Source organism: Choristoneura fumiferana, chromosome Z (genome assembly GCF_025370935.1).
Source record: "Choristoneura fumiferana chromosome Z, NRCan_CFum_1, whole genome shotgun sequence".
Classification (NCBI taxonomy): domain Eukaryota; kingdom Metazoa; phylum Arthropoda; class Insecta; order Lepidoptera; family Tortricidae; genus Choristoneura; species Choristoneura fumiferana.
In genome coordinates this window covers 7883137-7896059 of record NC_133472.1, presented here as the reverse complement: position 1 = coordinate 7896059, position 12923 = coordinate 7883137, and the positions used below count along the sequence as shown (strand labels likewise).

At 41.9% G+C, this 12923-nt stretch overlaps 1 protein-coding gene across 1 annotated transcript in view; it reads right to left on the bottom strand.

The window, feature by feature from the left end:
• Positions 1–12923, bottom strand: part of LOC141445504 (probable E3 ubiquitin-protein ligase HERC2) — a 124209-nt gene that overhangs the window by 62461 nt on the left and 48825 nt on the right. The window contains 15 exon segments of the mRNA XM_074111345.1: positions 612–705; positions 1574–1725; positions 2801–2975; positions 3409–3527; positions 4185–4415; positions 5224–5407; positions 6411–6553; positions 7388–7557; positions 8032–8399; positions 8474–8598; positions 8727–9286; positions 9368–9540; positions 9884–10002; positions 11270–11432; positions 11964–12140. Of these exon segments, the coding sequence (XP_073967446.1) occupies positions 612–705; positions 1574–1725; positions 2801–2975; positions 3409–3527; positions 4185–4415; positions 5224–5407; positions 6411–6553; positions 7388–7557; positions 8032–8399; positions 8474–8598; positions 8727–9286; positions 9368–9540; positions 9884–10002; positions 11270–11432; positions 11964–12140 (2953 nt within the window).

Sequence of the window (12923 nt, the reverse complement as noted above, 5' to 3'; positions counted from 1 at the left end):
AAAAGTTTAGGTAATTAACTAAATGTAAACAAACTTCAGCTGCCAGATTTGGCACATTCAAAGATCTTAAACATTTTACTTATCTATCACGACCCGCCCCCCGGCTTCGCACGGTTGCAATGCTGATACTAAATTTACGACATCACATACCTCTGAAATTATCAGCGTTTCTCTACTATATTATGCATGTATTATACATGAAAACCTTCCTCTTGAATCACTCTATCTATTAAAAACCGCATCAAAATCTGTTGGGAAGTTTTAAAGATCTAAGCATACATAGGGACAGACAGCGGGAAGCGACTTTGTTTTATACTATGTAGTCATGTTTGAACTGAATGAGGGCGTCATACACTTAAGATGTTGCACATGAATTGACGAGAAAGAGGACAGTATAGCTACGTTACCCGGCACGCTGTATGTCATTTCATTATGCAGGAGTGGTGCCGTAATACCAGATCGCCTAAATGTTTTATATAACATCCGTGATAACTATGCAACAGTAGTTTAAGCTATGCATTGCCAGTCAATCAGTTAGTCACGTTGCTATTTTATACTGGCCACTTTCGAAAAGCAGCAATTGGAGTAAAGATCATCGAATAACATCTTACCTATCAGGCATGTTTCCAGACTGGGCGGTATCGGTTTGGTGGTACGCTTCAGCTCTAGGTTGGCGTGAGGCCACCAGTGCCAGTCGCTCGTGACCTATACCATAAAATAAACATTAGTTCATGTATATTAAGCGGCAGAGGTTAAAGAGCGGTGTGGTACTCAAATAAGCTAGCATTTTAACGGGGTAGTGTTTCTTTTATAGATAATTTATTTTAAAATCTGCCTTCAAAATACTTTGCGTTAAGTCACTGCTAACATTTGCAATATTATGAGTAAAATTACAGATAGTCAGCATCTTCTGGATTTTTTCAATTGCTAGAGCGCAAATGCGGCCACAGTGCATCAAACTTGAGGTCTGCGTAATGAAATTAATAAAATCCATTATTCAGCTAGTTTTCAAAGCGCTAATTACTAGAGCAACGCGTGCTGCGATTTCTATAGTATACATTGTTTTATAACGGATTTTATGTAATATTTATTTGCGCGCCATCTAGCGGACAAAGAAAAACAACACTAATATTAACATTCACGCCATCTGTTAGTTAACGTTTGAACTAGTAAAGTTCTTACTGCACTATCAGAGACTGTGCAGCCATCTACTGTCATAACCATGAACTAGTAAGCTTTGCTGCCGACTACAGTTCTAGCGCCATCTAACGGTCATAACAGGAACTTCCATTCAAGAAAACGACGCCATCTAACATTCGAACCGTGAAGCTCTTAGCTAACTACTAAACTATTAACTAGCGCGACATCTCACGCCTAGTTTACGAACTACTAAGCCTACCAGCCAGCTAATAAAACTTTAATTTCAACGCTATCTAGCGTATTTTATTCGAACTAGTTAGACAAGCTTACATCCGAGGTTTGCGCGCCATCTTATTACTTTTGGGTGTACTACTGAAAATCCTAGCGGACTATCGTTGCTTTTATTTGCGCGCCATCTATCCTCCTAGCTTACCATTTGGCCTGCTAGTTGCAGTTTGTCGAGCAGCAGAGCGGTTATGGGCGTATTCCACTGAGGAGCAGCATGCAGTTGCCGAACTAGCTGCACTAGCGCCGCGCATGTCGCACCTGTGTAACTCGCCGTAGCTGGCGCGCGCCATCTGCAGTCTGCGGGGTCAATTTCTTGGTAAACAATTTGACACATTTTATGAATGATGAGATAGCGGTGAATACGGTAGATGTCGCTGTGGCTTGCTCCTATACAAAATAAAATAATCACAAAAATCATCATCATTAACCAAGTATGATTTCGGAAAGGAAAATTGCAGTAACGGTTCAGTATTTCACGAAACTTAATTTTAGATATGAGATAATATTATCGAAATTACACAGCCGCCAGTTGTAGCTGGAAAGTCTGATATCATAATATGTTCTTATTTATATCTCTCCCATTCTGTGATGGTATAACTGTACTGTACTGTCGGCAAACTATAAAGCGTCATAGTCATTGTGTATAGATACTGTTGACAAAAAATTAACTGCGTGCTTTGTTTTTCCTACTTTCTTTACTCTTTACTAACGTGCAGCCCGCAGCAGGTGTGGACTTGCTACCTTTCCAGTAGAGCTGTCGTTGTTGTTGAGATTGAGATTGTCTTTTTATAAATTAAAATTTACAGGTATAAAGTATTTTTTTATTCAAGTTGCGTATTGGAATTATTGTGTAGCGGCGTCAACTGCCCATTAGGGAATATTACTGCAATTTTATCCCGTTTATGTTATGGTCTATGTTTTTTGAGTACAGTCACCAGGATTAATATCTGCCACAGCGGAGCGTGCAAAAATATCTGACACGTCCTTCCGGCCCTAGAAATAGAGTCGTATCAGATATTTATGCACGCTTATTGTGTCAGATATTGGTGCTGGTAACTGTACCTATCTTAAATGTCCGTAGGATGCCGTAATATAATATTATTTCAATTAATATTTTGGAAATATAGCTCTATCGCTACTATCGATGTAAATATCATTTAATTTGTTACTCAAATATGTCATGATTTCTATAGGTATTTATACTCTTTGGTCATGATCCGTCATGGCGACAAAATATAAAGAGAACTGACGTTGTCATAGCGGTTTCTTTACAGTTTGTCCTAGTGTCGCCCCCTGTGCAGAGCTTTGCCTAATATGCCCTATTCCGCTGCTGTTCATATGAAGCTAAGCTTCCGTAGACACTGCATCATACCAATCTCGTCATCGTCCGAGACGACGGCCGCCTGCCGCAGCGCGGGGTCGTTGGGATGCGTCTCCAGCCACAGCCGGCCCGCGAGCGCGACCAGCTGCGCGGCGACCGTCGCGCGCCACTCCTCCGGGCCCGCGTGCTCGGCCAGGGCGCGACGGAGGAGCCAGATCGACTGGATCTTGAAAGCACAGGGCACATAGTGTGCTCATAAGAAAGATGACATATGACCGCGAATAAGGCGGTCAAATATTTAGTTTTTTTTTATTCTCATTTCATTTCATTTCATTTCAAAGAGGTCACATTTAATACCAGTTAGTAATCAGATCGCAGAATTGATAATAAGAGGAGGAATAAAGCTATCGTGTGTATTTTCGGAATCGATTCAAGCATTTTTTCGCCTCTTTCGCTGATCTGGTTGCGCTGTGCGGAGCTCGATTGACCACTGTGAATTGTTCGCTTTATGTAATACAACTTGCACGATTTTTGTTGCAGAATTAAATTAGGTTTTAGGATGAATGTGGGATTATTTGGTGCAATTAGAATAGGTATATTAGCTCTTTGATCGAAACAAGGATCTATATAGTTTTGTGTTCATTTCAAGCTGTAAATACCTGTGAGTAGATGAGGTCTTGCGTGATAGGTTTTTCTGTTGTCGATATGATGCTATAGCACAGTTCGAACCACGAGTCCGTGCAAAATAGCACTCGCATCTCTGGATTATGCGCGCTTGCTGTAATAAAAATATGGTAAATCAGAATCATTGTAAATAGGTAATCAAATAACAAATTTAACGTATCGAATTTTACCCTATTGTGTGATCACTGATCAGATTAACCCTAACTGTTATTGTAACAGCAACAGTAAAGATAGTGACGGTTAACGGTTGCCCCGTATTGCCACCTACACCGAAACTATATGACATTTTGTCTTAATTATAAGACTGCGGCGAAATGAGCTGGATAATTTTTGTCTTATAATTCAGACAATGGCGGTTAAAGGGTTAAAGTTTGTAAAATATTTGTGGGTAGTTTGTTTGAGAAAAACAGTGGGTATTATATATTTAAAAATATCAATTTAAATGTTTGGTTTGTTGATAGTGGTGGTGATAGTAGGGTTTGTGAGATTTGCGTGTGTTCTGTCAGTGTGGGGGTGGGAGAGCTGCATGAACGCACATAGTGCATAGTTTCATAAGGCGTAGCTGTCGTAAGGTCGCCGGTGAGCAAATTAAATTGTTTATGTTTATTCCGCAAAGTAACGCCTGATTCAATTAATTATTGCAAGTCAAGTGCACGCTTATATGCGTTTAAGGCACTGAGCGGCACCTAGCGGCTGTTCCAAAAAATGTCGGCGCTTAACATAGGAATACGTAGGTTCAATGTCCACTGGCCTCTCAATAACGCGAGCGCAGTATGGTTATGCGCGGAAAAGGCGGTAGGCGGCGGCGTGCCGTGCGCATGCGCTATAGCCAGCAGCCGCCTGTGCAGCGCGGCGACGTTCCGGCGCGCCACAGCGCCGTTGACAGACGTCAGCGCGCCGCTTCCGGCGCAGAGGATCCGGATGGCGCCGGCGGCCGCCGCGCGGACTTCGTTCACCGGCCACCAGTCGAGACTGCTGTCCTCTGGGGACAATGGGACGTATTAAGTACTATGCATATCATAGAACAATAATGTCAATAAGCCGTGTCTATCAACCTGAAGGTTAAGAGTTGACAGACATTTTTTTACTGTTACAAAGTTGCATGAGTATTTAGCCGACTGACATTATAGTCATTCATCAAAAGTACATTGGGGTATCATTGGACAGTTTTGAACATTTCAATATAAGTATATTATATTGAGTCAAAAATACATCAAAATCTGTGTGAAGTGAACAATAGTGATGTGAATACGGTTGAGTTGAGAGATTACATGGAATAATATAAATAAATATCACAGGATACTTGACACCAATTGATCTAGTCCCAAAGTAAGCAAACCACCAAGTGCCATCCACGAAGACGCGTTATTTTGTCAAAATTAGACATTAATCACATTTTAATAAGAACCACGGCACGCGTCATCGTGAATGACACCTATACATACTTAAATAAATATTAAACACCCAAGACTCGAGAACAAACATTCGTATTTTTCATACAAATACCTGCTCCGGCCGGGAATCGAACCCGGGACCTCAAGCTTCGTAGTCAGGTTCTCTAACCACTGGGCTATCCGATCGTCTAATACCCAATCCGAATAATTGTTAGTTCAATTCTTAGACTCATCGTACTCTTATCCTCCTAACGCCCAAGTAAATTTTTTGATTTATGAACATCAAACTTTATGTCATTTATGATAGAGTTTGATGTTCAAATTGCATTAAGTCCTTTATAAAGGACTCTGCGCGTTAGGAGGTTATAATACCAGAATATAATAGCAGTTACTCACCATCTTCGTTGACGGTTTCGTCGTCGGAGGGCGGCGGGGAGGGGGTGCGCGCCAGTTTCAAGTCGTACTTGCCCTCCTTGCCCATGCGGTAGGAGTTGGTGCCGCCGGAGTCCCAGGCCACGCGCACCCAGCCGTCCTCGCCGATGTCGCCGATCACGCGACCCTCGGACCCCGGCACGCCGTCCTGCGAAAAGGACCAGCCGATGATCAAGGGGGGTTTCTGGGCATTTTCACAAAAATATGTACCTTTTCTTTGTTTTCAATTGAAAGCACTATAGATCCCGATAGTTTATAAAAATGTCTCAATCAATAGTGTCAGTTTTGTGACGTTTTTCATACACCAAACTGACTCATAAAATTTGTATGAAAAAATTAAATACATTTGGAAAGTTTTTGTGAAAACGCCCCTCTAGAAGAAGTATAATAGACATCCATAGCTTTAAATTTCCCCGCCATTTTTTTTTCGCTGTCGCTTTATTGAAATATATAGACTATTATGTCACTTCGACCGTTATGGCGAATCTAATGATACCTTTGCACTCTAATGATAACTTTACATATATATGTTTTATGGCACGTCACATTGATGCGTTAGTCGTCGCACGCATCGTTTCAACTGATCGACGGACAAGAGACGAAGCAGGGGAGGGATGATGCCGCTGCGCTACCGCAGCTCCGCAGGTTTCGACGCAGCGCAGGCGCAGGCGCGGTATACAATACGTTGATCCGTGGGGCAACGCGACGCAACGCAACGCACCAATGGGGCCTCTCTCTTAAGTAGTTCTTTAGCCATTTATCTGTTGCAATATGCGTGGATGGTGGTGGTTTCTATCAGGCGTTCCCACATGCTAGCTTGCTGGATTATTCCAAGTGAGGAAAAGACGCACAAATAAAGACATACCTACATTTTAAAGCACCCTTGTGTAGGCTACAATAGAGAGATCTCACCAGGCGGATGTTGTCTGGCTAGTGGTGAGTGTAGTATGAGCTAAAGGCAACACCCGTGCTTTGTGTTGTTGCCCGACTTAATATCGTCACTACTTTAAAAAAAACTCGTATCTCAAATCAATGCGTCATCAAAATTGACTCTTGAAATAATTTTCATAAAGTTCACTCAGAAAAATTATCGATTTTGAGATACGAGCTTTTTTCAAAGTAGTGACGATATACAGGCGTCGCCAGCTTACCTGATCACCCCACTTCCAGTCTTTGCCGCGCACGACTCTCGTGCCGATCTTCATGAGGGAAGCTAGTTCGGGGCCCGTCAGGGAGGCGCCGCGCGCTCGAGCGCCCAGTCTCTCGTCCTCGAAGATCATCAGCCGTTCGATAACTAGATGAAATGATGAAGTTATACAACCAATTTCATCCATAGTACTGGCCAGTAAAAACATGTCACAGGATGTCTGATGTGCCAAAGGAAACTTACCAAAATTGCGGAATTTTTCACATAGGAAGATTACGAAAACTTCTCACAATTTTGTATGGGGATCGAAACTAGCCATTTCATAAATTTAAATTTCCTATAATATCTTGCGTAAATTTCCAAAAATTTCCGAGAAATTTTCAAACTTAATTATTTAGATTAAATAGTAATCTAATTAAGGGGGCTCCAACAATACATTAAAATATATTTATTTATTTACTAGCTTTAACCATAAGCATTGCATAATCATTATTCCAGGATAGTTGTCATAAAGGTTCACTACTAATCCTGAGCCGACGACCACGACCGCTCTGTTAAAACTGTAGCGACTTAGAAGAACTAGACACTGTATACAGTACAACCATAATGTTCGTATACCTTTACTTGCCCGAATTTCACTTGTCATACCAACGTTTGCCATAAAATATATAGAACCGTGCTGTTTTCAGGATTTTTTTAAATGTCATCTTATAGAATGCAGTAAGTTAGGTTAGGTTAGTTTAATATCAACTCTGAAGAAAATACTATTTCAGAAATAAGTTTATTTCAGAAAATTATGGAAAACGATACACTATGACATATGAAATTCGGGCAAAGGATCGATAGAGAAACCATAATTTTGTCGCTCGGGACTCGTCAGTTTTCTTCGTTTTCCTGAAGATTTAAATGCGAAAGAAAAAAAAACCGATCTTTTGCTTCGAGTTCCGAACGGTATTAGCAAACTAGTTTAAGTGTAAGTACATTTGTGCCTAGCAGAGTAGAAGGGTGCCGCGCTGGATATCTGCATAGTTTCACCGCCTATTTGCTTGAGCAGCGTGAGACACGAGCTGAGCGCGCCACCGTTTATGAGCTGCTCCAGCTCTGGGCCCTGGCATCCCTCCGCCAAAAGAGTCAGGAACGTTAACAGGAACCTATGGGGTGGTTGAACAAAAACAACTTGTTTTAAGGATGTACTGTGCGTATTACGCGGCCCGGACGCCTGGCATCGTAACTCGTACACACTATATTATTTTGTGAGAAAAATAGTCCTCATATCGTAGATTCAATATCTGGCGTAATAGTTACGAGTCCGGCGTCATTCAAGCTGAACAATACGCACAGTATGCCATGAAACAGAGTGAACAATAGAATATTTGTAATGTGTGTATGTCAATGTTTCGGCCAAGCAATACAACTACTCCGTTTAATCTTGCATGCAAACTCGGGTTTTCAATGTGGCATCTTAGGGATATTGACCTTTGGACCAAAAAATAAATAATATAATGTAAGGTGAAGGTAAAGATTGCGGGAAATTTTTAACTGTAGATAGCACAAAAGCAGTCGTTGTGGAGATCCTTTGAGAAGGCCTAACGCCTTCAGTTGACAGCGTGTTAAAAATCACTTGCCTGCCTCTCGCCGGTTTATTGAGCAACGCGTGCGCGCCATAATTAGCACTCATCTTGAGCGGCAGCGGTACAGCCATCTCCCCATTAAGAACCTTTGCCTTCAGTTCAATTAGAATATAATCCAGAAGCTTGGATTTCTCTAGAAGCACCATATACTTCGTGTACGGGATCACGGACTCTATCCCTTGTAATGTCGGCGTTAATGGGTAGTGGGGTTTCAAAGGTGAATACGGAGGACTCTCATACATGAGCCCTCCTAGCAATCCAACGAGGCCCGCGTATTTTATGGAATCCGACATGGTTTGAACGGCACAGAGGAGCTTGTTGATCATGACGTAGCCATTGCGTCTTATCTCCGCTCTTTTAGTCTGAAAATCAAGCATTATTATCATCATATCATAGTTGTAAGCGAATGCATTGAATCTTTGTTAAGTAATGTTACCTGGCAATATAGTGCTCGTTTCAATATATCAATGTCGCAGGGTGTCTCCGAGATGGCAAAGTCAACGACAGCTGTGGTTATATTCTGTTGTTCTGAAGTTACTTCCTCTAGCATCCAGTACAAATCTGCAAGAAATGCTTTGATATAATGGACTCTAAACCCGGCTTATTTTCAATTAGTAGCTGCAAGCATGTCCTAGAAAAGCCTAGATAAAAACTTTAGAGTAAGTAGCTACACTACAACACAATGGTACCTTTTTCTTCACACGCGAGTTTCGCCACCCAAGCGTTTACAAACTTGTTCCTCTCCGATGTATCATCGTCTTTTTCTTCATCGGCCATAATCAGATCATTTTTAAAGTCGTCGGCCAGCAACATAACCTGCTTACCGCTTTCCATCGATTCTTTGAGTATCGAATTGTCGGTATCATTGATGGAACTAATTGATATTTCGTTAGTTGGCGTTTTATCGTCGTCCTCTCTTTCAGACAGTTTGCAATCGCTTTTATCTGTACGTTGTCCGTCAATATTAGAGGCGTTTTTCACATCTTTATCTATCTTTTGTTTATCTTTAGTTTTAGTTTGCTGATTGGCCAGTTCCTTGGAACTTGGATCGCTGGCACTTTCCATGTTCTGGGAGGATTTAGAGTTTTCGATTAGGCTCGGTGTGAGTTCGTCAGGAGTTTTGCTGGAAGCGTTTGCTATGGATGACTTTATTAGCAAAGCGTCTCCTTGTAGCAGACTGCCTGTAGCTTTGAGCATGCTTTTGCTTAGACTGTTTTGTCTGTTGCGTAGGTCTTTCGTGGTTTCGAAACTAAAATTAAAATAAGTGTTTATTTTATATGACAAAGAATCCCAATAGAGACTATTAGGTGACACCCTCGAGTTGCTTTACCATTTATTGAGCGAGCCCGTCTTTGCGACCTTGACGACCTTCTGGAATATTCGCTTGGCGGAGGGCGGGCGGCGCGAGGGAGGCCGCTTCTGCAGGGCGGCCACGGCCGGTGATATCGCTGCTCGTACTTCGTGTAGCAAAAAACGCGCGCGCTCGAGTGGCACTGCGCATACCTGTGAAATATTTGTTTTATACAAGAAGCCTCACTAGCTAGTTGGTCATTTATGATAGGTGATCACTCATAGACTAGACACTCGAAAGCTAGAAGGAACGTAAAAGCGTCGCCAACTCATAGCTAAAAGTGGAATACCTCTTATAGAATCAGTAATTTCCCTATTGTCTAACCCACCAAACTTACATGCTAAATTTTGTTTAGATTTGTTAATTTTATTTATATGACATGAAATAAAAATTTCAATGACATGACATCAATCGGTCAATATAGAATGGATTCTTTGTCAGAATAAGAAAGTACTTCATGAGATGTTGGGAACCTTGAAACCACTGATACTGTACCTCTTTATATCCACGGGACTGTTGCTGTTTCACTCGCATGAGGGTCCATTTGCTCTGTTGCACTGCTTTCACTATTTCCGACATTGCCGGCGATAGTTTTACTTCGCCTTTGTCCATTTCTAGAAAACAACAAGTTTAGTTATACATTTGTAGAATGAAATTCAGTTAGGATTTTCGCTCAATTTTGTCCAAAATAAATGGATCTAAGAGAAATTGGCAGTTTTAACAAGTTTTTGGAAAACAAACATTTTTAATACAAGCTTTTTTTGCTGACTGTACTTTATATTGACTGTACTTGCATTGTCACCTAAACCACATTTGCATACCTAATTTCAAGTCGATGCTATTAACCGTTGAAGAGTTCCGTCCTGCGGGGACGATCCTGGCCGGATTACCAGGATGTCACTACTAGATTATTGTATTGTCACGCAATTTACATAAGTATACCAAATTTCAAATCAATCTGACTACTGGAAGTTGGTCAAATTTAACTTGTAAGATTTGATTACAGACAGACAGACAGACATCGGGACACGTAAAACTAAATAAAAGCTTGTAAAAACCAATGCATGTTAGAAATACTACGAAATTTAGATTTATATCTATCGACCATTAGGCAATTTGGGCTTCGACCATAAAATCTATCAATCAGTGCTTTTAACTAACTGTATCCACAGTCCACCACGATCTTTACCAATGGGAACTACTGGAAACCATATTATCCTCATAACCGCCAACAAAATTGAGGCATCCAGGCAACCAGGATTAGCAAAGACTTTGTATCCTCATGTCAGCCGAAAGACGTCCACTGGCAAGGCTCTCAGACCGGTCTTGTGCTTTCCGCATCCACCGCGATCCCGCGATCTTAACCAGGTCGTCGCTCCATCTTGTTGGAGGCCTACCGACAGTTCATCTCCCAGTCCGCGGACGCCATTCGAGAACCTTCTGACCCCATCAACCATCAGTCCTGCGAGCAATGTGCCCCACCCACTGCCACTTCAGGATAACCTTAGTTCTACTGCCGATCATCATTTCTGATCCTATCCCACAGAGAAACCCCGATCATAGCCCTTTGAGTGACTTTGAGCTTCCTCATGAGGCCCATCGTTAGCGCCCACGTCCCAGATCCGTGTGTCATCACTGGCATCACACACTGGTCAAAGACTTTTGACTTCAAACACTGCGGTAATTTGGACGAAAAGACACTGCGAAGCTTCCCGAACGCTGTCCATCCGAGTCGGATTTGACATGTGATATGATCTCTTTCTCGAAGTTGGGCCTATCTAACTGGACCGTTTCTCCCAGGTATACATAGTCGTCAACAACTTTGAGCTCAGAGCCTTTGTAAGACTTTCTATACCTATTAAAAATAATAGTGTTTTTTACCAGCGCTAGCTGTGGCGAGAGCTTGTTCCTTCAATCCAGCGTGATAGAGCAGGACTGCGAGCAGCGCACGTCGGAACTCTTCTAGCGGGTGATCAGGGGGGAAGTGTGGGGCGGCGCCCTCGCGTCTTTCGCACGCGTACCACAGATGCAGAGCTAGGGGATCCTTGGGAAGGAAATTGTAGGCATTAGTGTATGTTTAATTAAATGTTAAATTCGCGTTGTAGTCAGTGTTCCGTGGCGACAATTATTTGATGTAAAGGCAATCGTGAATGCTCGAGACGCTAGCTCTACGATTTATAACAGAAATTGATAACAGATCACGCTATTAACCTATAAAAGTCTAGCCGTATTACCATAAAAACTTAAGGAAAAACACAGGCTATTTTTATGTACCTCAGTAAAAACCCAAAATCTTAACTGCTAAGTCTAGAGACAAAAATTTGCACGATTTTTTAAAAGCAACGGAAATGACCACAACGTAATTTTTAGGAATCCAATTTAACTTCCAGATGTAATTCTATATTTCCTATAAAAAAAATCCTTCTGCGTATTCTTCTTGACTATGATGGTATTTCCGAAAGCGAAAGTAATATAAAAAAATTACATAAGTAATTACTTGCAGAATAAATGTTTTGATTTTTTTGTAATTATTTGTGCGAGCGAAGCCGTTTAATTTTGAATCCTCAGCACTCACATGTAGCTTCGGCTCTCCTAGCGCCAGTAAAAGCGCGTCCGCCTTGGTCTGGGCGCGGGGCGCGCGCGGCGTGTACGACGGCGGCGGCGCGTCGCCCGCGGGACTATTGCCGCCGGTGGATGTGCCGCTGCGGGCCTCGGCCTTCTCCTCCTCGAACGGGTTCGGAGGTTGAGCGTCCTGGAACAAAACGGAAGGATTCTTGAGATAAAAGACACCATTGGCGTGCATTAGGTCAGTAGGCAGCAAGTTTGCGCCGCAGCACCACGCCGCTACTGACTTTCAGGATTCGATTTGTAGCATTCGAACATGGCGGATGTAGAAGATATCTAATTTTGGTATTTCTGCTTCTTTGGTTAGTTGAAGTAGAATTTTGATAGTGTTTTATGCGGCGATTAACCTTATCAGTGAACAGTGATCACAAAATTCTATATTGCTCTCGTGTCTGACATTTTTTAATGCGCAAGTTGTCTCCGCGTGGTTTCTGGAATTTTGCTATCAAGTTGCAAAAACTACAATCACCGTACAACGTGAATAAGAAGAATATATTTATATTTAATTTAACTGACATTGGCCCAAGCCTTATACTGACTTTCACGAACCTCATGACCTAATTTTCACTAACTTAACGTCTAAGGCCGTCTTGCAGGAAAAAATAAATCGAGATTTAGTAGTTAATTCAGGCTTAAGCTTGACAGTTCCATACAATTTGACACTACTAAACTGAGCTTAACGCTAACTCGAGATTTATGTGTTTCCAGCAAGTAGCCATAACTGCGGTATTGACACGCAACTTAACAACTGTCAAATGCCTTGGCCAAAAACGGTATCGAGGGTCTATAAAGCGTGCTTCTTATTTTTAAACTGTTTGTATTTGTTTAAGTTCGAGCGCAAGTCCCTGCCACCTGCCGCCATTTATAACGAGTTAATAACGTGGACGCTGTACTTACATGCCGTCAATGC